The following is a 25,152-nucleotide window of genomic DNA, read 5'->3' as shown; positions in this document are numbered from 1 at the left end:
TCAGTATTGTCTATTTTAGTAGCCATGACAAGTAGCTGCTATTAGTAGCTCTGTGTGTCTTCTCCCTAAAGCAAATTTAAAATGGCTTGGGGTGCAGAAATGAGTAAATGCCACAGATATCCAAAAATGGGCAGTGCTTGAGCTCATTATCAGCTAAATATATATAAATTGCTCCAACTGTATCTTTAGGTCAAGTAACATAAGAGTATAAAAGGTTGGACAAAATTCACTCAAATTATGAGAAATATCTGATTTGCATGTAAGAGGGCAAAACAAGAAATGTTTGGCCTTCCTTTATATTTTTCCCTGAACATCTCTCTGAGGGATAGTTAAGTGATGAAAATGATATAACTGTGGCAAGATATAAGGGGGGGGGGGGGGGGTAATTCTACTTCTTCTACTGTTCCATTTTCCTTTGTCATATTATCTGCTCCAAATACCCTGCAGCCTGTGTGGAAGTCCTTTATTACATTAACCCAAAATGTGGGAATAGCCTCACAGCCAAGGCGGCTGGCCTAATACACACAGCTGCATGGTCATGTGAATGAAGCCAGAGATGGATAAGGAACAGAGATGTACCATCATTTCGTAATTTAGATCTCCATACCTTAAGTCTACTAGAAAATAATTTAACCATTAATTAAACCCAATAGGTTTGTTCTGCTTCCAATAAGAAATAATTATATCCTAGTTAGAATAAAGTACAAGGTACTGTTTTAATACTACAGAGGAAAAGGAAATCATTTTTAAAACTCTGATTATTTGATTACAATTAAGCCTATGAGAGATGGACTTCCTGTAATCTGAAGCTTTCTGGGTAATGAGTTTCTGGATAATAAATACAAAAATACCTCTGCAGTATTAAAGGAACAAGCCCTGCAATGGTAAAACAACATGTCTGCTACAGAAACACTATGATAGTTATATAACTAAGCTGCTGTGTAGCAATGGGGCAAGCCATTTAAAGGAGAAAATGCACAGGTTACATAGCAGATAACAGATAAGCTCTGTAGAATATAATGGGGCTTCATCTGTTATCTGCTATCTGGCTGCCCCCGTGGCTACACAGCAGCTTTGTTTATACAATAGTTTAAACAATAGTAGTCTTTCTAGGGCAAACACACCCGTTTTACCATTGTAAGAACAACAGTGTATTACACTGTAATTACTTTTATACACTTTCATATTTTGGAGTTACTGTCCCTTTAATGCTGCCAGAAATCATGCAGCATGCTTGCTACCTGTTTTTTTTTTTTTTTTACAGCCAACATGTCTTCCTACAAAAGTTGGACACACATCTTGCACAGCCCTGGAAGCTCTGGGTCAGCAGCTGCTCAAGACTTAGATGCTGGTTCTACCTGTTTTAGAACATAACATCTTAAGTGAATGAGAAACTCGAGCAAATGCCAGTCAAGCCCAAAGTCAGAACAAGTAGGAGCATGAAGGAATGCTGAGCTCAACCAACTGGCAAATATCCAGCAACATTCCATCTACTTTGTAGCTGTATCAGCAATGAAACCTTCTGACCATATCAATACCAGTTAGTTATACTGAAAGGTACCTGTGGTTTAGCTACATTCTTTTTTAATTTGTTGAGTGTTTTGCGGTTATAAGGTTCTCCCCCGGGTTTCATTCTGGTTGTAGGTTCTCCTGGCTCATTGTTAAGCTGAGGGAACGTGTGTATTGCCTCCTAAAGGAAGGGGGAAAAAATCAGAGCTTAAAAGCAATTTTTAAAGTCATCAAATAGCACATTAGCATCAGCTTGGTCCTTTTATCCAGTACAGTGTTGTCTATAAAGAGGTTTTACACCTATTTTCTGTTCAGTCCTAGTCAAGTAGTATGTGTTTTGGTACAGGTATACACCCCCCAACTGTGATATTCCTACTGCTCATCCAGAACCTGTATGCTGAATCCTATTACAGTCCACAGTCCCTTCCCAGAGGTTATTATCCCCCCACTGCTACTATAGGCACCATCTCTCCATACTATACCTGCTATCCCACAGCCCCAGTCCCTTCCCAGAGGCTATTATCCCCCCACTGCTACTATAGGCACCATCTCTCCCTACTATACCTGCTATCCCACAGCCACAGTCCCTTCCCAGAGGCTATTATCCCCCCACTGCTACTATAGGCACCATCTCTCCCTACTATACCTGCTATCCCTCAGCCACAGTGCCTTCCCAGAGGCTATTATCCCCCCACTGCTACTATAGGCACCATCTCTCTCTACTATACCTGCTATGCCACAGCCACAGTCCCTTCCCAGAGGCTATTATCCCCCCACTGCTACTATAGGCACCATCTCTCCCTACTATACCTGCTATCCCACAGCCACAGTCCCTTCCCAGAGGCTATTATCCCCCCACTGCTACTATAGGCACCATCTCTCCCTACTATACCTGCTATCCCACAGCCACAGTCCCTTCCCAGAGGCTATTATCCCCCCACTGCTACTATAGGCACCATCTCTCCCTACTATACCTGCTATGCCACAGCCACAGTCCCTTCCCAGAGGCTATTATCCCCCCACTGCTACTATAGGCACCATCTCTCCCTACTATACCTGCTATCCCTCAGCCACAGTCCCTTCCCAGAGGCTATTATCCCCCCACTGCTACTATAGGCACCATCTCTCCCTACTATACCTGCTATGCCACAGTCCCTTCCCAGAGGCTATTATCCCACTGCTACTATAGGCACCATCTCTCCCTACTATACCTGCTATCCCAAAGCCACAGTCCCTTCCCAGAGGCTATTATCCCACTACTACTATAGGCACCATCTCTCCCTACTATACCTGCTATCCCACAGCCACAGTCCCTTCCCAGAGGCTATTATCCCCCCACTGCTACTATAGGCACCATCTCTTCCTACTATACCTGCTATCCCACAGCCACAGTCCCTTCCCAGAGGCTATTATCCCACTACTACTATAGGCACCATCTCTCCCTACTATACCTGCTATCCCTCAGCCACAGTCCCTTCCCAGAGGCTATTATCCCCCCACTGCTACTATAGGCACCATCTCTTCCTACTATACCTGCTATCCCACAGCCACAGTCCCTTCCCAGAGGCTATTATCCCCACTGCTACTATAGGCACCATCTCCTCCTACTACACCTGCTATCCCACAGCCACAGTACCTTCCCACAAGATATTATCGCAACTCTTAATACACGCCAGATGTTTAATTATCCACACTGCTACTTTAGGCGTTACTGTGCTGCCTGGCATTTCAAGAAGTAAATTAATGGGCATTATTTATAATTGTCTGCAAGACCCACCACAGTCAACTGCTGATTCAAATTAAGATAAAATAAACCACATCCTTTGCTTTGCAGTGTAACAATACATTTTCAAGGAAATACAAAGCGAGCAGACAACATAAAACAAAATTCCATATCTGTGGCATTGGTCTCCCCACCTGAAATGATGAGCCGAGAGAGATCTTCTTTAGCACTTTCTTCTTGTGCTCATTTACAATGCCGTCAATTTTTCTCATGGGTGGAAGGTACAGTTCGTCTGTGCAGGAAGGCGGGAGGGAATGAAAGATAAAGAAATGACGAGAGTGGTTACAAGTTAACCTTGGTACTCTGTCCTATCACATGGGAAAGGCATAGACTTGGGTCATATTGTGTCGGCTTTGTAGGTGCACATGGGAACCCTTGGTTAGGATTAAAGAAGTATAAAGCCACTAGAGAAAGTGAACAAATGAAAAGATTCAGTTGTTTGTGCTGAAGCCAACAGAAGGCCATGTAAGGGCACCAGGAATGCCCTAACCCTACCAGTCATACAAAGGATCCCAACTAGGAAGGCAGCTTTTATTTTTTGGGAACCTTCTTTTGTTCGAGACATCACCTTGTGAACCGAGCCTTTCTCACAAATAGGTGCCAGCTCATTCCAGATGAACGTTTATAAAACAATTATCTCTACAGTTTCATTTGGTTTGCAAATAGTGAAGGGATTCCTGAACTACAGCCTACCGGAGAATCTAGCAATGATAAATTCCATTCAGCCAGCGGGATTTATACTGTAGCAACAGCTGCATTGCTGCAGACTATGGCAACAGCTGCTGGATGAGGAGTGCTATGGGCACAAGCATGACTCCTTTTTCTGCTTTGTCGTGGTTCTCCTTAGCTCTGCATCAATGTAATAAAATCCTATTTCTGACATACATGTCACTGCAGTTTTTAAAACAAATTCAATTTAGGAGAAATAACAGTAATTTTGATGTGCAGGTTCACAGGGAAACTACAATATACCGGATAGCAACTTTGCAACAGAAAGTTGGCAACAGTGTAATGGGGTAAGCAAAAAAATTACCGAAGCAAACAGTATGGCATTGGGAGAAATCAGACATCTTACAATTATATGATAAATTTAACTGGATCACTCATAAAAATGATGTGTACATTGGTGCTGCTTCTGCAGACACAAGGAAGCCCTACAGTGACAAAATGGCACTGGTCACTGCCTGCCTCAGTGCTGCCCCCTGTACATTCACTGTATTTAGAAATAATTCATGCACAGCATTAGAAGGGTAAACATTGAATTGTAATGTATTCCTTTAGTACCAACATATTCCATGGATTGAAGGGGGAAGGACAGTTTGTCATTAGTTGTAATTTATTTCATTTTTTTTGTGTTTTTATAAATATTTATTTTGTTCTGCAACTCTAAGACTTGGAGTTTCTACTGCTATCTCATTGCAAGGGCTGTGCTCTCAGATCTTGCCTTCATGTAAACTAGGCTAAATAGGCATTGGTTTCCATAACTGAAAAAAAACCCCAAAACCTAGGATCAGTCAGGATTCATAATAGAAGGCAAGTTCCAGTGCCTAGCTAGATTGTATTTTGTAATACATAGTTCCTGTTTAATGTGCTTTTTAATGGGGTAGCTATATTTTAAGGGCATTCTTGTAGGCTGTGCTTATTGCAGGGAGGTAGGGTTTGGGGAGATTGGCTTACTACTGATACTTTACTTCAGCAGTTGGCATAATTTCCCATAACGACATTATATTTTCAGTCTTGTGGCTTTGGTGTTTTCCCAGGTTGACTAACTGTCATTTACCTAAACCACATGACATTTCTTTGTTGTATATGTCAATTACATATACGACTTTCATGATACAGTGGGCTTTATTTAAAGGTCTACTCACCACTAGTGTCTTCTAATGCTTGGATCATGTCTGGGTCCAAAGCTGTGCTGACTAGCATTTCAATGTAACTCCGGAACATCTCTTTCATAGCTCGCGTGTTTAATACACGGCCTACAGGAACACGTTCTTAAGGGAGACAAACACAAGAATACAAATCAGTGCTAAAGGCTTTTTATACTGAAGAACATTAGTTGATATTTCTGCTATATTAGTTAGTTGGTAATGCTCTGACTGGCTACACATTGGTCAAGTCTTTTGAATATACTAATAACCTAGACTACATAAAGGAGCAGTTCACTTCAAAGCCTATTGCACAGACTTGTAAAAAAAAAAAACCTATTGCAACTGATGTTGACAACCTACTGAAATGTCTTAAAACTGCCCTATAGGTGGAAAAGAGAATCTGTTTACTAGATTTGAAACATAATGTAACAAAATGGTTCAATAATTAGAGTTGTGAGCATAGTCTTGATCAGAGATACTATTCAGCCATTAAGGCCATGTTTGAATGCCAGCAGTAAATAACATCTCAAGGTTTGCGGGTTTCCACTTACCTTCTTCACTCTGCTGGTCAGGAGAAGAGTCTGAATCAGAGGACGATGCAACCTCCTTAAGCCATTTTTTCCTCTTTTTGGGTGGCGGCTCTGCCTTCACTTTTACCTGTTTGTGCTTTGGCTTCAAAGCAGCTTTTGGTGGTGGCTCTACCTTTTCTACTTTCTCTATTCGGACGTGTCTTTCCATTTTTTCTTTCTCTGCTCGTGGCGATCTTTCTGGCTTTTCTATTTTATCATTCTTGGACGCTTTTTCAAGCTTTGGTGACTTTTCAATCTTTTCCAACCTGGGCATTTTTTCAGGTCTTTCTGGTTTATCCATCTTTGAAGGCCTTTCTGTTCTGACCATTTTAGAAGACCTCTCTGCCCTGGTGGCTTTCTCAGTTTTTTCCATTTTGGTTGGCTTTTCTGTTTTTTCTACTCGTACTGTTTTCTCATTTTTATCTACCTTTGTTGGTTTCTCTGTACGATCAGCTTTTGCACGTTTTTCACAACGATCAACCTTTAAGGCTTTGTCTGGTCGATCCCCTTTTGAAGCTTTCTCCAGCCGGTCCACCTTGCCAGTCTTTTCTAAGCGGTCTACCTTGGAAACTTTGTCTATCCTCTCCAACTTATTGGGTTTTTCTAATTTATCAGTTCTCGTGCCCTTTTCCTGTTGTTCCTCTTGCCCCACCCTCTTTGCTGCCTCCACCTTCTCAGACTGTTCAGTTGGTTCACTTTTCTCTGTTGTATTGCTTGGTTCCGCTTGCTCCGTTTGGCTAATTTGCTCCGATACTGCAGGCTTTTCCTCTAACTCATGCTCTAGCGTATCCATTGCCTCTACATTTTCAGGCTTCTCAACCGGCAATGATAACTTTCCAACACACTCCGCCTTTGGTGCCTTTCTCATTTCTGAATTCTCTAGCTTGGTGACAGGTTCAGATTTCTCCTGTTTACCACCAGGGGTGTTTTTCTCAGCCTTTACAATAGGCTCTTGCTTTTCCTGCCTTACAGAAAATGTACCTTTCTCTGGTTTTACAGTATTGTCAGGTTTATCTGCCTTTATTGCAGTTTCTGCTTTTTCAGGCTTTACAGTTTGATCAACCTTTTCTGCCTTGGTTATTGGCTCAATCTTTCCTTTTGAAACTGCGGGTTCTGTCTTCTCCTGCTTTGCATTTTGTCCATTTTTTTCCTTCAACAAAGGTTCACTGTTCGCTGTTTTTGCCCCTGTATCTTCTGTCTCACTCTTCTGAACAGGTTCTAATTTCTCCATCTTTGCCACTGGCTCAGCCTTTTCTATCTTCTTTATGGCCCCTACTTTCTCTATATCTCCTAGAGGTACATCCTCCACTGAATTTATCCCCGGTGCTTGTTCTTGTTCTTCCTCAGAAACAATCTTTTCTAGTTTAGGAATATCCTCCAATTTCTCAGAAGTCTCCTCTCTTTCTAATTTTTCTGGTCTGTCAACTCTTTCTGCCTTCTCTAAAGCTTCTGGCCTTTCTGGCCTGCTCAATGTCTCCATCTTTGGCAAGCGTTCCGGTTTCTCCATTTTTTCTAGCTTGGGAATCACCACAGGACTTTTACCTCCAGGTGCCTTTGTTTGACTTTGCCTCCTGCATGAGAAAGAAAGGTACATTTTTTTTACTATTAAATATGGGATAGGGGGGTGGGTGAAGAGTAACCAGTATCTGCACTTTTAGAGAGTGACTTAACAAACAGTGTATGACTGTGAAAGTAAATGTGGCATTTAACAGACTTGACAACAGAGACACATACACAAAACACACATTGCCATGAATGTGGCTATGCTAATACAATTTGAAATACTTTCCCTTAAATCCCACAATGCATACAGATACTTCTTAGAACTCTCCAACGAGATATTAAAGGGAAAGAAACTGCAGGGGAACCATAATACACTGATTTCAGATTACCTCATGGTTTGCAGAGGGCGGTGCCAAGGCTTCTTTGAACACACCCGGACATAGTCCTTCTTGTTGACATTCTCCAGGAATTTGACATACAGGCGCTGGTACCTGTTCTTGGCATCGCCAAAATATCCTAGATACTATATAATAAAGACAAAACAACAAAGAAAGGTTTGATCCTTGAGTTAATATATTATTGGTCAGCATTTATGGATCTAAACTAAGTATACAGCTACTGGTCAGATCAAGGCAAGCAGTCATTACAGTAGTAGGAAAATTGCTTGTTACTTTGCATGTGGCCCAGGCCAAAAACACTCTATAATGAAGGCCTTCTTCTTATCCCAAGTAGGGCAGAAAGCTTTAGTAGCATTGAATTAACTCCTGATTAAGGTGAAAGAGTCATTGGAGTCAATGTTGTACAATTAACACATAATTCCTGCTTATTGGATTTATTCAAAGACGTTATATAGTCCCCTAAAACTTTGTTATATTAGAACAAAAACATAAAAATGTTTTGTTCATAGGACTGGCATTTTATTTGTGAGACCAACCCATATATTTTCTCTCCTAGATAAACTTACGTTGCTTGTGGCACAGAACTGTCGCTGACCATCTTTGATCTCAGGAGTAAATTTTTGCAACAAGGCTTTCTGGACTCTCCAGATAGGAGGTGGCTCCCTTCCGGTGTGTAGTGCCAGCTGGAAAGGACAGCAGAGAAATTTAAGTCATTCCTGAGGGCGAATGCTTGTGTGTCATGACAGCAGATGTTAGTTTGTTCAACATTTGGCAAACCTCTAGCACTTACCTTGGTTCAAGGACACCGATAAAACCAAGCAATAGAGTAGACTATGACTTTAACTCTATATAACTCTATACTAGGGAGAGGAAGAGGGAGAGAGACCTCAATTGTTCCTGCATCTGAGTTGCACTAAAGGAAACTTTTCTGGCTTAGTAAGCAGAAAAACTTATGAATGTTATGGAAGGGGCTTTAAAGAAGTCATAATCACAAAGTACTCATAATTCAGTAATTATAAAGATCCCTGAGAGTTTTATTTTATTTTAAGATATTTTACCTGCTGCTAAATAAAAAATTCATTCATTACTACAGAACAAATAATCAAAAGTTTGTCAGATATTTCAGCACAGGCAAACAGGACTGTTGCTGGATTATAGAATAACAAACCACAGGCAAGCAACCCCTTGTGACGTAACCCAAGTTTACTTTATGAGCCATACCTTGAGAGCCTGGATATCTTCAACCCGGATCACAAACTCATCCCTTTCTCGGAAGATGCCCTCACCACCGCTCTCGACATCCTCTTCATCTGTCTCTCCACAGATGGCTGCACTCTCCTGTTTCTTGGCAAGGTGAAGAGGTCTGGAGTCTTCAGGTTCTTCCTGCTCTGGAGATGCTTGGGCAGGGGGTTCCTCAGGTGGGGGTGGAGCAGGCGTTTCTTGAGGCGATGGTGGAGATTCCGGAGCTTCTGTCTCCTCCTGGGGTGAAGGTTCTGATGGCACGGGGATGGACACTTTTTCCTCGACCACTGGGGGTGCTTAAAAAGCAAGACAAGGCACAAAGTCAGTCAAGTTGGAGAGAAAATCCTGCACTTTTGGACATTTTGCTTCACCAAACAGAAATATTTTTGAATGAACATGTTAGCATGGGCAGGAGTAGAAATAGTGGTGACTTTCCTAGGACCTGCACATAATGGAGTCTCAGCGAGCAGACGGAAGGTAGAAAAATGGTAAAGATGGAAACAGAAGAAGTCAGTCAGCAGTTGTTAGAAGGAAGAGTGAATGATAGCAGGCACAGTATGCAAAATGAAGAGAGTCAATCAATTTTACCCACATATTACTCTTAATTTGTTATTGATGTGCAACTAGAAGAACTAAAGGGCGCTGCTAATTGACTTCAACCACAGCTTAAAGTTTACACAAAAAACAATGCCCTGGAAGTCGGCTTCCCCATGCTCCACCATTACTTAAATCTGCTGCCTACTAACCTGTGTTCTCTACTTCCTTGCGGTCAGTCGGGTCATAGAGAGCAGAGATGGCCGACGAGATGCTCTTTTGCAGATCTTGGTTTTTGCTGACTGAATCCTCCTCATCTGAAGAAAAAGAAGGTAGAGTTTCCAAATTTCGCTTCAACTCATCATCCAGCCTTTTGCAGGGGCTGGTGCAACTCATCACCAGGCTATCGCTCTCTGCTGAGTCTAGAGTACCAGATAGCATTTGAGAGGCCATTCCAAACGAAGCCTGAGAGGCTTGTTGTGCAGATGGTGGCCGGTTCTTTGAGGGACTTGTATTGGCGGTGGGCAGCTGCTGCCTCTTGCCTGATTTGAGAAAATCCAGGAATGAGGCCATGAAGCCTGATTTTATTTCTGGCTGCTTTTCTTCAACCTCCTTGATCTTCTGCTTGATCTTCTCCCGAGTCTGGCTGTTGTCCAATGCATTTTCCTGGGGAGGAGGGAGCATCTCAGCTTGTTCCATCTGCAAAGTATCATTCTCTTTTGGCACCTGTAGTTTGATCTGGCAGAAGAGAGAGAAAAACAAAATGGAGATGGCAAAACCCTGGTCAGAAAATAAACATCTCCTGAGTAAAATTTTTATATATAAAAACATATTGTATTTTGATTTTTTTTTTTTTTAATCCAAAACCAAAAATAAATAATTTTGGCAATATCTCTCAGCCTGTAGATTTTTGGGAAATATGGGACCAATAGATCAAGTGTTAAAATGGATGTACATACCTGGCAACTGTGAGTAGGTTGGTGTGCCTAAAAAAGCAGCAACTTTCATACTAATGACATTTACATGACAACATTTATCATATTGGTTTTAGTCTAATTGTTAATTTAATTTTGTGCGGAACTAACATAAACCAGATAAAAGTGATATACCTTTAGTGGTTTTAAAGGTTCCATAGCCATACATTCTCTTCCATCATCTACCATTCTTCTGCCTCTCCCTCTTCCTCTGCCACGAGGTCTTCTAATACCATCATGCCCCACTGGGTGAGATTCAACCAGTGGTCTAATTCTTGGTCTACCTCTGGGCCGTGGGGGACCCTCTCTTTTTGGTTTGGTGGGTTTTCGGCCTCTTCTCTTTGGTCCATCAATATGGGGTGGACAAAAGTCAATATCTCCCATGGGGCTAATGTTTGGCCGAGTACGACAGCTAGAGATAAGATCTGGGAGAAGATCAGGTAGCCTACGGCTGTTTAATCGGATGTCTGCAGGAACATCTTCCTTATCTTCATCATCTTCAAACTCGTACTCCTGGGCATAGTTCTTTTTAGGAGGCTGGAAAGAGGGTTCCCTTTTTTTCAGCAGGTGAAAGGATGACGTCTTTAGAAGTTTTTTGGGTTTGGAAGAGCAAAAGATGGGTGAGGTCAAGCCAGGTTTCACTTCTGAAGATTGCTGAGTATGACTTGACTGAATCAGACCTAGTTGTTCTGTATTTACAGTGGATGGCAACTCATGTTTCACAGATACAGAATCTAGACCTAAGTGGACATTTTGTTGATTGTCATTATTTTCAGATGTGCAGTAACCTGAATAACTCTGATTAGACTGCATCATTTCATAGCTGTTCTTCATTGCCTCATTTCTGTCCATGTTCTGAGAACCATCATCCCCACAACTTGACTTAGGAAACTCATCATTTCCACATGGAGGAGGGCAGAACATATCTTCCATTCCAGGGAAAAAGCTCCTTTCTTCATCTTGCAAAAGAGAATCAGGAAAGCAGATGGATGTCAAAGGAACAAAGCGTTGCTTGGATCCTTGAGGACTTGGGCTGTCAAACTGATCCTTAGGTTCCATTTGAGGTTGGGGAACCTGCTGGGAAGAGTCTCCATCTAAGCGCAAACCCTCTCCATTATCAGGCATGAGGTGCTGCTGAGATGACACAGAGCTTGTCTGGCCCAAATGGGTCTCTAAATTTAGGTCAGGTTCCAGGAAATCCTGGATTTCTTGAGGTCTTGATAAAGCTTGCATGCCATCATTCTGTGGAAGTCCCTCCATGCCCTCAGACTGAAGTGCTGCTTGCATCCTCTCTGGCTGCATTTCTGCTTGCATGCGCTCTGACTGCAACTGTGCCTGAAGTTGCGGTGATTGCTGGTCTGTTTGGATCTGATGTGAATCCATTAACTGTGCCTCCATTGACTGAGAACGTGAATGTACCTCCATAGACTGTGAGCGAACATGAGCTTGCATTTGCTGTGACTGTAAATGAGCCTCCAAAGGATGTGACTGCAGTTGCATCTGTAGCTGGGGAGATTGTGCTTCAGCTTGGATCCTTTGTGACTCCAAAAGACGCACATCCATGGGTGTCTGTACTTTCCTCTGATGTGCCTGCAGCTGACTCTGTGTGTGGGTTAGAACAGATTGCAGGAGTTGTGACTGTTGGGTGGTGGGCTGGTGGGTTAGAGAAAGAGGCAGATCAGGAGAGTTATCCATCATCAATGGGGTGCCTTGTTGGCTTTGAAGCATGCTATGGGTCTCCATCGACTGACTCTCAGCTACCATTCTGTGGGCCTGTGATGCATGCTCAGGTGTTTTTTGAAGATATGAATGAGCCGAATTCAAGTCTTTAGTTGAGTTGTCCATGTGTGGAAGATGTTCCACTGACTTTTTGATGTCCTGAGCGTAGGAATCCATAGGACCTGTCTGATGGCTGTAATGGACAACAGATGTCCCCAAGGTTTCAGGAGTTGACCTTGCATTAGCATATTCCTTATGACGGTCACTTTTTTTCTTGTCTTTTAAGCTTTGAAGAGACATCTCCAACCCTTGGTTATCTATGTTTGAATTAGTCCTTATAACACTTTGTAGGTGATACCTTTCCTCAGTCTTACTCATCTCATAACCTAAATTTTTATTTGATCTTTCCTCGCACTCCACCAGACTTTCAGAGGACACACGTGGAGGGCTTTGTGACTGTAGCAGGTGCTGTATAAGAAAGTCTTCATCATCAGTCCGTTCTGTGGAGAGAAGGTCTGAGTCGGATTTTGGTTTGCTGTAGGAAGATGTTCTTTCTAAGGGTGGCTGGGAGTTCTGATAACTTTGTGAATGAGAAGCTTGCATGAAGGAAGGTGAAAGGACTGATGTTAAATACTTCTGTGACTGTCCAGGGGAAGCCACACTTTGAGAACGGTTTGATGTTGGAGACTGCAAGGGTCGGATTATCTGAGAGGGGCTTGAATCAGATAGATTTTGGGCGTGGCTGACGGAAGAATAACCAATAGACTGTGAGTGGCTAGACATTGCTGGGGAATGGCAGGTGCTGTAGCTAAGGGAAGGGCTAGCAGTTGGTAAACCTTGTGAATGAGCAGGGACATAACTTGGAGCTTGACTGACAGACACATGAGATTCAGTCTGCACACTGTAACTTGGGATTTGACCCACAGATGACAACCCCTGCAACTGCTCTGGGGAGTATGTTTGATTTTGACTCACACAGGTCTGCAAACCTTGTGACTGGCTAGTAGTGTAGCTTTGTGACTTGCTCCCACTAGTCAGATCTTGGGCTTGGCTGGATGTAAAGCCTTGCGACTGAGTCACAGCAGAGAGGTTTTGGGACTGAGTGACAGCATAGTTTTGGGACTGAGACATGGAAAGAAGATTTTGGGGCTGCCCTGGGGAGTAAGCCTGAGACTGGCTTGATATAACAGAGCTGGGCTTTGGAGTGGAGGAAGAGTAATTGTGTGTCTGCCCGGTGGTGGCAATGCTTTGGCACTTTGGAGTGGCTGTGGATCTGGGAGTTTGCCTAGAAGCAGAATAGCTTTTCGACTTATTGGAAGATGATGAGGTGGTATACCCAGGGGACTGAATTATGGGTCTGTAGCTCTGAGACTGTTCTTGCCGTGCCTGTGAATTTTTTTGCTGTGATCCCTCGCTGCTAACAGGTGACTGGTCCCCCAGAGGGCTGCATGACAAAGTGGAACGATGTTGCATCTGCTGGTAGCTCCCTCCACAGCTGAGATAGTGCTGAAGTGAGTGTGCAGCTGCTGCAGCCGAAGGTAGCTGAGACTGGGCACTGGAAGGTCGCTGGTAGTGCTTAATGACACTGTCTTGTCGGGGCATGGCCCTTTCAATTGATGAGGCAGGAGAGCTTGAAAACACTGAAGCATTATAGAGCTGGGATGTTTGTTCTGAGGGGCCCAAGGAGGAGGATAACAGGTTGAACTGAGAAGGAAGGTGACGTGAGGCTGATTCTTGGGCACTGCGATAGGCAGAGCTCTGGGAAGGTAATCCAGTACCTAAAACAGTGCTGCCAAGGCGATCAAAACTGAGGGAAGAAGGAACGGAGGACTGGGATGACTTTATATGCAAGAGAGGGTCATGAGGAGAAAGGAGTCCATTTGATGTGGGGCTGAAGGTTGCATCTTGAAGTGTCAAGGAAGAGGTTACAGGAAAGCTTCTACCACTGAATGATGCTGGGTGTTGGTATGCAGAAAGAGCAGAGGATGAGGGAAATGTACCGGATCCTGGAATGGCTCCTGATATAAAGAGTTCTGCCGGAGCCGGCGTGTGCATGGCTAGAAAACAAGAGGGAGAAGATATAAATCAGATATCACGGCCATCATCGTTTTTAAATGCATTAGGCACTTTATATGCTAGGGCTATAGGGCTTCCTTTTTAAAATAACTTCACCCAATTACAAAAAAATGATTTCAATGCTACAGTTAGAAATGCAACAAATCTTTTGGGTTCTGGTTCAGTTTGATAAAACAACTGCATTCCTGTGATTTTAAAGCTCTTGATAATTAAACACAACAATGTTTTGATCACAGAGAGCACAACTTTATTATTTTCTTCATTTTGACTGTTCAAATTAGGGCTGGGAATCAGCTTAAATAGCTGGCAACATTTTTTAGGGGGTGGGGGAAATCATTATTTAGCCAAAACCAAAAATGATGCAGTGAAATTTCAGTAAAGTAGGCATGCACCGAATCCACTATTTCGGATTCAGCCGAAACCCCTGAATCCTTTGTAAAGGATTTGGCTGAATACCGAACCAATTCCTAATTAGCATTTGGTTCGGTAATGAGTTTTTGGAAGGGTTAAATGTCGCAACGCACGGTGAAAAAAAGATGTCAACTTCTGTGTTTACATGATAAAAAGTCACATGATTTTTCAGATTCGGTTCGGCCAGGAGCGTAGATTCGGCTGAATCCGAAACCTGACAAAAAAAGTCAGAATCCCGAACCGAATCCTGGATTCGGTGCATCCCTAGCCCCTAGACTCACCCCTGAGTGCATCTCTAACATACATCTAAAGAACATCACATCTTTCTATTCAATTTCTACCTTGCAGTAAACCAATCCAAATAAATTTAAGATTAGTTGAAAATGGTTTTAGAAGAAAAACCAATCAGTTCATATATTTTAAACTTAATACGGCTCCGATATGTTTTAGTACCTGTTTGCCATGAGGGTGTGCGGAATTGGGAAAGCAAGGAGGAGGCCGATGGTCCGGGCTGAGGGGCTCGAGACTCAAGGGCAGAGATGAGGTTCATGACGGAAGCATCTGGAGTGGCACTGCTGGCATGATGGAGGCCAGTCTCAAACAACCCAGACAGTCCTGGGAAAAAAAGAAGAAGTAAAGGTTGAACTGGTGGATGTGTTGTGTTTCGCTACAAACAACCCTGGTTTATAGAACTTTAATTCTTTTTTTTAAGTAAACTAAGCTTCATAATGGAAGGTTAAATGAGGGCAAGGCACTATAAGCTGCTACAAATAATATATTTAGAAACAAAAATATAAATACACGGTACGAGTGCTTGGAATACCACTTGAAAATGTATTTTAATTTTACTATTGAATCTGCAAATACCTTAAGACAGATATTCAGAAAGTGCTCTGAGAATGGCGGAAGATCCATAGATCCCCCAAGCACATTCTGAAACTATGTAAATACTCAGGGGTCAATATTTCATTTAGTTACCCTTTTAAAAAGCTTTGGTTACTATGGTTTATATCAGTGATGGGTGGAGGCCCATGTTCTGACTAGAGAAGTCAATAAGATAAGAGTTCTGAGGAAGCATGGAGTATTTCACACAGTGGGCACAGAATGTTTGTACCTGCAGGATGGTGATTGGTAGCATAGCCCTGTAATGGGTGAGGGGTTGCGTACGCCTGTCTGTGTAGGATGTCTGTCTCTGGGTGGGAGCCTCTTGAACTTCCGTACACCAAACTAAAAACAAACGAAAGAGAAAGGAAAGCATTAGTATCTTTGCCCACAATTAGACATTAAAGTAAAGAGTTCAAACCCTTTGTTGCCCAGCTATTATGAACCCTCGCCCAACTTGAGGCCTCTCAGTGTAGTAGTTTTGCAACAGGTGAAGAGCCAAGGGTCAGACTGCCCAACCTAATCAGCATGCTCTTCTATTGGCCCCTATGAAGCACAACTAGAAAGCACTAGCACCAAATCAAGTTATGAAAATGTTGCTAAAGACACAAAGGAGAGAGGACGATCATGAGCGTACAGGCAGACAATGTTCTTAAATAATTAATTCAGGGCATAGCAGAGGTTATTCTGGTGAATGCAGTGGTTTAAACACCTTAAATAAACTGTCATCCATACTTGGGTTGGCTGCTTGATTATATTAAACAATGTTACAAAGATCTATCGTAGATCTGGAATCACCCAAAGGACTTGTCTTAGGGTTGGTTGGGTTGTTCAACTTGCAGCAGTTAACCATTATCCCTATAAAATTGTAATTGTAGAGTTTATGTGATTCCTATTGGATTAACATCACTCTGTCCAGACTGTACATTTCATCTGCCGAATGCCAGTACTGGATGGACGAGCAGGTCCAGAAATAAGACAGTTAAGCTAGCAATACATGTAAAGAGAATAAGCTGCTATTTCGGCTGGTCAGCTACAGGCTGGGTGCAAACCACAAACAGATATGGGTCAAGTAAACCAGTATATAGTTTCTAGCAAGAGATTTTCTATTAATAGATTAATAGATTAAAATGTGGGGTATAATTAGTGTTGCCACCTGGCCAATAAAAATTATTATTCATGCCGATATATTAATAGTAAAGATACAATGATACAAATATTTGAAGTTGTGTAGTTTTTCCAGAAAAGTGACAACCTGGGGCCCAGTGGCATTCCTCCTGCATACAGTAAAAGTATAGACATTACATATGCCCCCCCCTCAAGGGGCAGCCCAATTACATTTACAGAGGGATTCTCATATAAACTTGGATTAATGTGAAACTATAGCTTTAGGGCCGGGTTAGACAAAATCATAAGAAGATTAGCAGCCAAGCTATTTATGGAACCAGCCTGGATTGTAGGAGCTGAAAAAAGAGCATGTGTGCATACATACACACACAAATAATATATACACGCATAGAGACCACCTGGTTCATTTCATCTTGATTTAAAAATATATTTTTTTTCAAAGGGAAAGTTATCCATAAATGAAAAAATGCTTGCCAGCTTCATGCCAGAGCAGATCAGAGATTGGGGCTGTGTTTAACTCCTTCGGCCGCGTGAATGCTGCGCATCTGTTCCGTTAATGCAAAACATGCATGTACTGTGACATGACTGTGGTTATTTTGAGCACCCAGAGAATTTTAGGAAAATAAGTAAATGATGTAGAAAATGCCCAGCGGCTGAACAGTGAGGAACATAGACCTGTGCTGCATGGTGGGATTACTTTGAATATTGAAGGATTAAAACAATCATTGGGAGAGCCGGAGCCTTCATGCCCTGCATCGGGGGGAGAGAAACAGGTATCACACTGAGCCCAGGGTTGAATATTAAGGCTCCTCGTTGTAAGAAGATGGAAGAGGTTCAGTTGCTGATAAGAGACAGGGCAGGGGGGTTAAGTACATCCTTGTGATATGAATTATAACCAGGGTAAAAGCTATTTGGTTTAATTTAGAAAGGATATGTTCTACAGCAATATCTGTAAGTAGGGGTGACAAGCTCCCCTCAAGCATGGGGCACCCAGGCTCTGGCATATGGGGCTTTTCCTCAGCTAGTGGAGACAGGCCCAAACCACCAGAGCACACTCCTATGAGACATACTGGTGCCCAAAAAGCTGGCAAATACACACACATTAAAGGGAAAACAATGTCCAAATCACTATGTGGATTGACTGTGTAGCACCTAACAGCCGGCTTCTGCTACATTGTTTCAGGAGTTACCAGCAGCAGGGCAGAATATATAAACAGCCCCTGATACGGATCTCAGTTGCAGTCACATTCTGTGATTCTGTGTTGGCTGCGTCATGATATAATGTTTCCTTTGTGGTGAATGATCTAATCCTGCATGGTCACTGGTCGCCCCCACAGGTCCCTGCCCGGCGCAGTCACAACCCCAGCTCATACATAATAGCGAGGGGCCCCAAACTTTTTTTTACCCGTGAGTCACATTCAAATGTAAAAAGAGTTGGGAAGCAACACAAGCATGAAAAATGTACCTGAGATACCCAAAGGGCTGTGATTGGTTATCTGGTAGCCCCTATATTGATTGGCAGCCTACAGAAAGTTCTGATTGGCAGCACACCTTGTTTTTATGCAACCAAAACTTGCCCCTAAGTCAGGAATACAGAAATAAGCACCTGCTTTGAGGTTACTGGGAGCAGCATCCAAGGGGTTGGTGAGTAACATGTTGCCCCCGAGCCACTGGTTGGCGATCACTGCCCTATATTATACCCCTGCATTGCATTGTATCCCCAGTACAGGAAGCAAAGCCTGCAAGGAATTAATAATGAAGGTTAACTATTGCCCCCACCCAACTAATACAACACCCTCTTTTTTTTTCTATATCTATCTGCCTAGAAGGCTGCCAATTAGCACTGTCACCTCGCCCATTTAATACCTGGTCACATACCGCATCTACATACTGCATGCCATTCATTTAGATGCACATAAGTCTGCAGCATGCATCTAAATTAATTGCTAAGTAGCCATGCATAGTGTGGGTTCAATATGTGGCTGTGGCAATATGTGGCTGGTATTAAAAGGGGTGAGGGGCAACCCTATGGCCAGTGCATATTGCATAATGTATTTCCTGGAGGCAAACCCACCAGTGCAGGGAGCAGGGCTTTAAGCACTCACTGCTAGGCCTGCACCTTACAGCTGCTTGTGTCACAGACCCAGGACTATAGAAGCATCTTAGGGGGAGCCTCTGGCTGATCCAACCATTGGCTCCACCTGCCTGCCCAGCTCATTCCCTGCCCCTGGGATCAACCTCACCCCAACACTAAGGAAATCCTTGTCTTCATGCTCCACCCAGCTCCATGCACAATAGTGAGCAGATGTAGGTGAAAGGATGCACGCACGCTTGGTGCACTTTCCCTTGTGACCCTGCAGAGATTATATTTATATATGTTCAAGGTGAAGTCCGCACTCAGACCTCTCTCCAATCTATGAAAATAGATATATATATATATAGATATATATATAATGTAAAATCACTTGCGGGGTGAGCAGCTGGGAGTCGAGCATTGCACGCTTATTGTTCTCGCCCTGCTCCCCAGCGTTACACCCAAGCTCTTCTTCCTGAGTCTGTGTGCACATCCTAGAGTTCAACGCTGCCAAATGTGACACGTCAAATAGAGAAAGAAAAAAAGAAAAAAATCTGGTGTCACCGAGTTACATAATGAAACTGCGCTGTCTCCCTGGCTGCTTCCTCCTCTAAGAAACAAGCAATACAAGAGGTTGTTAAAGAAATATCATCATCCCAGAATTTCCCTTTCTAGAAAAGATTTCTCCTGCATTTTGAAACATCTTACTTGCACTTGTGTCCATGACATGCTGTGGTTGTGTTTCCTTTTCCCTTGCTAAGCTTTCTGATCTCAGAAATTCAGTACCTATTTGGTTGCTAGGGTCTAAATTACCATAGCAACCAGGCAGTGGTGTAAATGACATACTGGGATATAAATAGTAGAGAGCCTAAACATAAAGAAAAATAAAAGATAACAATTTCAATGATATAATAGCCACAAAGAACAATACTTTCTGGCTGCTGGGGTCAGTGACCCCCATTTGAAAGAAATACTATACAAAAAAATTGAAAACCAAGTGAAAAGTTGCTAAGAATTGGTTGTTCTGTAACATACTAAAGGTGAACTACCACTTTAACAGATATTATGCCTATTTCATCGCAAGGTAATCAGGACCCTGAATATAAGCATAAGGGTGATCAGGAAAGGGAAATAAAATAACATATTATATGTGGCTGCTGGTCTAGGGGTGCAGCACAACAGCCCTATTTACCAGAGAATTGATCTAATGCATCTAATGGTTCTCTTTTAATGCCAGGGACTGGCAAAGGCTAAGTCCATAAAACATGCCCTTATAGGATGCCCACTGAGCATATCAGGTATGGAGGGGCACCATGTCCATAACATGACGCACTGAGCCAAAAAGCAAGTTATATGCACCCTGGCCAACCCTTATATTCATGTGTGCACATAACCTGGCCTCTCCCTTAGATATCTGCTCTGTAAAAACAAAGGATCACAGGGGAAACCTGTTCCGCCAAACAAATACTGTCTCCTAAAGGGATTTGCCAACTCCGAATAAATACTGTGCCCCAAAGTGTCTTCTTAATATAGACAGGAATCCAAGTGTGTGGGCTGTGCAGCTGGGAAGGGGCCAAGCATCCCCACCCCTCTCAGCTCCACAAGGCAAACTCCCCTGTCAGCGCCACGCCTGAATCCCACTGACTGCACAGCAACGGCACCATCCAACCCGCTCATTCCCCCACCCTTCCCACTTCAGATACTCTATTTATTTATTTCCCTGAATTGGCCAGTGGAAAATCCTATGGGCACGTCGTCTGCTGGTTCCCTGGTAATCTATCGCTTATAGCCCAGGCCTGGATTTACTGGGAAGGGCCCAAAGACATGGCCTGAGTAGGGTTGCAGGTCTTTAGAAGCAATGTATCAACAGGTGCAAAGTTTGCTCCAATGCTAGGAAAATAGTAAAGGGGTAGGTACGTACAGCCACAAACATACAACAAACCCCCCTTATATACCCAACTTAAACTATTAAGCAGTTAATATGGGGTGCAAATTTTGCACCTGTTATTACATCAACCACATCCCCTTTCGTATAAACATCTATTAACGGTAGTGCCTCTATATATTGTTCTGGCAGTGACATTTACATTAATATGGTTGGGTTAGACGCCTATGCAAGTACGGTTAGGCAGCCCAGAACGGGACTTGGACCCACCAACCTCAATTGGGCCCCTTTTGGTGTCTAGCCTGCAGGCCACGAAACCTGGAAGTGACATCATTACGCATGGGAAGTGATGTCACTACATATAAATAAAAGACGAGCCTGGGGGGGAAAAAATTTGCCTTAAGAGGAAACTTCAGGTGGCTTAGGCAAATCGCAGGGCCGCGAATGCCATCCCACCGGCGATTTACATTCTAGTTTGGTGGGATGGCATTGCTGGGAGATTAATCTCCCCATGTGTCACAGCCCTTAAAATTGCAACAAATCCCCAAGTGATTCAGGAGCAGGGGTGCAGAACAGTGCATTGGGCTGCTGTTTACAATGATCTGCACAGCAGCCCTGTGTACTAAAATATTACCCCCTGACCCCCCCACCCATCTTTTTTCACTTTCTACAATATTGCCCATGCCCTCCCCTCAGCTGCCTACCGCACTCACATACACATACATACAGGGTTCTTTAAAGGTAGAGAATTATAGTGTTTATGCTTAATTACTTTATGATACGTAATTGCACTAACATATTTTAGGGACATGGAATAATTGGAAGGAGTTGAGACATTGGCAGTGATCCTATACAATGCATAGCTTTATGTATAACCATAACTTGATTTGTTGCCATACAGCATCCACTAGAGTGGGTTGCCCTGATCTAGAACAGAGAGACCTAGGTTTTAACACTATTTTTTTCTAGACAGCCAAAAATGATAGAGTGTTTAATCAGCAGAACCCTACCTTATCTAAAACCACATCCCCTGTTTCACAGTGCCACCCTACCACACAGCCGGAAGCCTCGCACTGCAGCCGTATATGTAGTTGGAGATCCCACAGCATTCAAGGGTAAAACCACGGGCCTGCATCAGTTTCATGATTGGCAAGACCGTAACCCTACCCACAGCGTGGAAACTATGGCTAAGTGATTTACTAAAATAGCTGCCTTTGCCCAAACATTTTAACACTGCAGAAGCTCGCCCACTCGCAGTGGGAGGGGCTTGATGCCAACCAGATAAATCTGCCAAGAGATATTATTAGCTTGTATCTGCTCTGACATAGACGCGAACTGACAGGAACGTGTGAAAGTGAAATGACCAGTGCCATGTTTCTGATAATCACTGGGACGCTTTAAGCTTAAATATCTACTTTCATTTGATACAAAGGGGATCCAGAACTAATGAGCAGGCAGATTAGCAAGTGAAAGTGACCAAAACCACTGAAAGGATCAGGAGATTTGGAACCTAAGGGAATTAGCCGGTCATTAGCCAAGGATTAAAGGCAAAATACCATATTATTATTAGGGTTTATCGGTTTATCAGTGGCCATATTGCTTGCAGAGCAACAAGTAATGTCCAATAATAGCCAGGTATTATCCTTACGCTTATTCTGATGTCATAAGTTAGAGCTGGGGCTTAATGATATCATTTGTGACCTTTACAGTCTGCAATCAAGTCCCTTTTCAGGGTCAGGGAACTATTCATTAATGTGCAATATGGCCTATATATTTTTTTTTTATAGTTATACTGTATTCCCTATATAGGAACTGGAGACAGAGCGTGTACAAAACAGGGTGTATTGTTAAGGGAGGAGACAATGTAGGGCCCAGAACATATTGCCTTTAAACCTGAGCATACAAGGTGTTCACTGTTGAACCAATCTTACAGCAGTGCTGTAGTAATATTACTCTATATACACACAATGGAAATATAATATGAATGTGCAAAAGCCCCTCATCGATCACACAGATCCCTCACATGGGGACTCCAGAGCAATGAATATGGAATCTTTAGAAGATGTGCATTTGGCGGCCTGAAAACCACAGCATCAGGCAGGTGGGACAGGGCAACATTGCGGCAAGCAAAGGGTTACCAAACAATAAAGGTTCTTCATGCATTTACCAATTAGCCATGCTTGTGCCACTTGTAATTCTAAGTGACAACATGAAAACAATGTGCATAGCACTTGGATAAATTCTGCTTCAGGGCTATGGCACACAGGGTGTATTCTCTTCCCAACGCAGGGCATTTATGTACATAAAATATATTACCCCCCCCCCCCCAGCCATTTAGCTCCCATATAACCAACGGCTGGTACCCCCAAAATGCCAGGTTACACCCCATCCCCCCCTGTTGATCCACATCCCCACCCCATTCAAAGCCCCCTTCCCCTTGTCTTCTCAGCCATGCCCCCCCTTTACATAACCACCCTGTTCCCAACTGGCAACCCTATTCATAGCCCTTCCAGGCTAAACTGCAATGACAAAAAGTTCTGACTGCCAAAACCCACTGTCAATTCCTCGCTGCTCCCAATATTATTTAATGTAAAATGTAAAGCACCCCATGAAATCAAAGCACTCCATGTACCACTACCCAGAAAGCCTTTAAATGCTACAGTTACATGATTTACATTGTTGATTGCAAAATGAAAATGTTATTAAACTACAATTCCCATCATCCTCAGCAAAAAAAGGCTTGAGTTATGGATATAGCAACTTACCAGAGCCCTGATGTCTCCAGAACATGGTGCATTTGGTTGGAAAGTAAAAGCCAGGAGAAGGGAGCCCCCATGAATGAAAGCAAGTTATCCCCCTGTATCTAGGAATGAGCGGGTTGATCCATGCCAGCCAGCGTGCCAAGCTTGGAAAGTGTAAATGGATGACACAGTGAAAGGAGTGCCATGGTGTAATTATACACGTGTACATACTAACAAGCCCAGTGGGAGTGCAAGGGGGCACTTGGGCCCAGCAGGGCAGGTAAGGTTTCCTGCACCTAAGGGACAATACTGGCACCCTCTTTGGTTCCAACTTGGCTCCAAAACACACCTCTCCGGGCTTTTAATTGGCACTGACTGCTTGGGCACTGTTGGGATCAGTTTATTTACAGAGGTGCAGTAATTGTAGCAGATCCTGTGCAGGTATCACTTTTTCCCTCCTAATTTAATAGCAGCCTCTGATCCCATAGGGATAACTGAACGTCTGCCTGACATGGGCTCAGATCTCCTCATCTACCAGCATGTGAGGTTTCTGTGCCATTTTCATGGGGGGGGGGAGGCTTGCTGGATATTTGCCCACCCCAGTGTTGTCATGCGATTCTCCATGCACAGGAATAGGGGGAAATTTGATCTGACCACATATTGACTCACTGATGCATGGACGGAGGGCCTGTACCTAAACTAGTGAGCACAGAGCTACTGCAGGATAAATATGGCTACCTGACACTGGGTTGCTACCCAGCTGTTATTTGACCAGCTTAGATGGCAAATCACCAGTTAGGGCCATTTGTGTTAAATGTATTGGCAATATACCTGTATAGCAATCTTACCTTCCTTAACTCTCTCCATGACCAATCAGCGCCTTTTAAACAATGACAGCATCTGCCCCGCCCACTGCCCTGCCCATTTCCCTGCTCTGCCCACCCCCAAGTGACATCACTGCCCACCCTCCAAAACTCAAATTCCGGTATTCCAAATAAAAAAAAAGGTGGCAACCCCAATCTGACATGGTTATAAATATTTTGTTCTATTGGGCTGTGCCAGGCTTGGGTCCTTGCTATTCATCTGTCAAAACACAGTGCAAACTGAGCGCAAGGGAAACCATCTCTGTAAATGCCCTTAAAGGGGTGGTTCAGCATTAAGTCAGAATTGACCATGTTATAGAAAAGTCCTATTTCCAGCAACTTTTCAGTTGGTCTTCATTATTTATTTACCTTTTATAATTTTGTAACTATTTGCATTCTGGGCAACTGACTATGCGGATTAACGGTTATGATTTAGTTCGGTATTTGGCCAAATCCAAAGATTTCCATGCATCATACCATCAAACACAACTGTCTCTCCGTGCAGAGCATTTGGTGGATGTAGCCAGGCCGGATTTGTGGAAAGGCCTAGGGCAGCAGAAAATTGGAGGGCGGCATGCCGCCCCGCCGCACCAAAATATTAAAGTTTTTTCTCATATATGAAGCAATGGGGACCTCTCCCCCACTGCTCCTTATGCGATTGAAAAGACCCACGCATGCGCGGTCGCGGGGGGGGCGCTGAGGGCAACGGACAGGGGGCGTCCTCGGGGAGCCCGGCTTATAAATCCGCCCCCTGGATGTAGCATCTGCCCAATATTGAGGAGGAGCTACACATACGCACAATCACACAATGTTTCTGGGGTGTGCCCCTTTGTCAGGAGCGTCGGAATGATATCTCTATTCCCTTAATGATATTAACTTCTGCTTTAAATAACCATGTAGTTATTTATATGCATAGATTGATGGATTTAGTATCACTGGCTCCTTCTGAAAGCTCAGACTCAGGCACAATGCACTGAGATGGCGCCTACA

The 25,152-nt window shown here is 43.3% G+C and overlaps 1 protein-coding gene across 2 annotated transcripts in view; it reads right to left on the bottom strand.

Moving 5' to 3' along the window:
• Window positions 1-25,152, bottom strand: part of prr12 (proline rich 12) — a 62,217-nt gene that overhangs the window by 5,335 nt on the left and 31,730 nt on the right. The window contains exons 2-13 of one of the 2 annotated variants that reach the window (XM_018095841.2): window positions 15,704-15,816; window positions 15,043-15,204; window positions 10,519-14,159; window positions 9,952-10,147; window positions 9,622-9,726; window positions 8,855-9,171; window positions 8,200-8,316; window positions 7,625-7,758; window positions 5,715-7,303; window positions 5,161-5,286; window positions 3,427-3,524; window positions 1,562-1,690 (exon numbers count right to left, since the gene is read on the bottom strand). In XM_018095841.2, the coding sequence (XP_017951330.1) occupies window positions 1,562-1,690; window positions 3,427-3,524; window positions 5,161-5,286; window positions 5,715-7,303; window positions 7,625-7,758; window positions 8,200-8,316; window positions 8,855-9,171; window positions 9,622-9,726; window positions 9,952-10,147; window positions 10,519-14,159; window positions 15,043-15,204; window positions 15,704-15,816 (6,727 nt within the window). Of the gene's footprint in view, window positions 1-1,561; window positions 1,691-3,426; window positions 3,525-5,160; window positions 5,287-5,714; window positions 7,304-7,624; window positions 7,759-8,199; window positions 8,317-8,854; window positions 9,172-9,621; window positions 10,148-10,518; window positions 14,160-15,042; window positions 15,205-15,703; window positions 15,817-25,152 lie in introns of both variants that reach the window. The other variant, XM_018095840.2, reaches the window with a different exon arrangement.

Source organism: Xenopus tropicalis, chromosome 7, assembly GCF_000004195.4.
Source record: "Xenopus tropicalis strain Nigerian chromosome 7, UCB_Xtro_10.0, whole genome shotgun sequence".
Taxonomy (NCBI): domain Eukaryota; kingdom Metazoa; phylum Chordata; class Amphibia; order Anura; family Pipidae; genus Xenopus; species Xenopus tropicalis.
The sequence above is the reverse complement of the archived record's forward strand: the minus strand, read 5'-3'. Positions and strand labels throughout refer to the sequence as shown.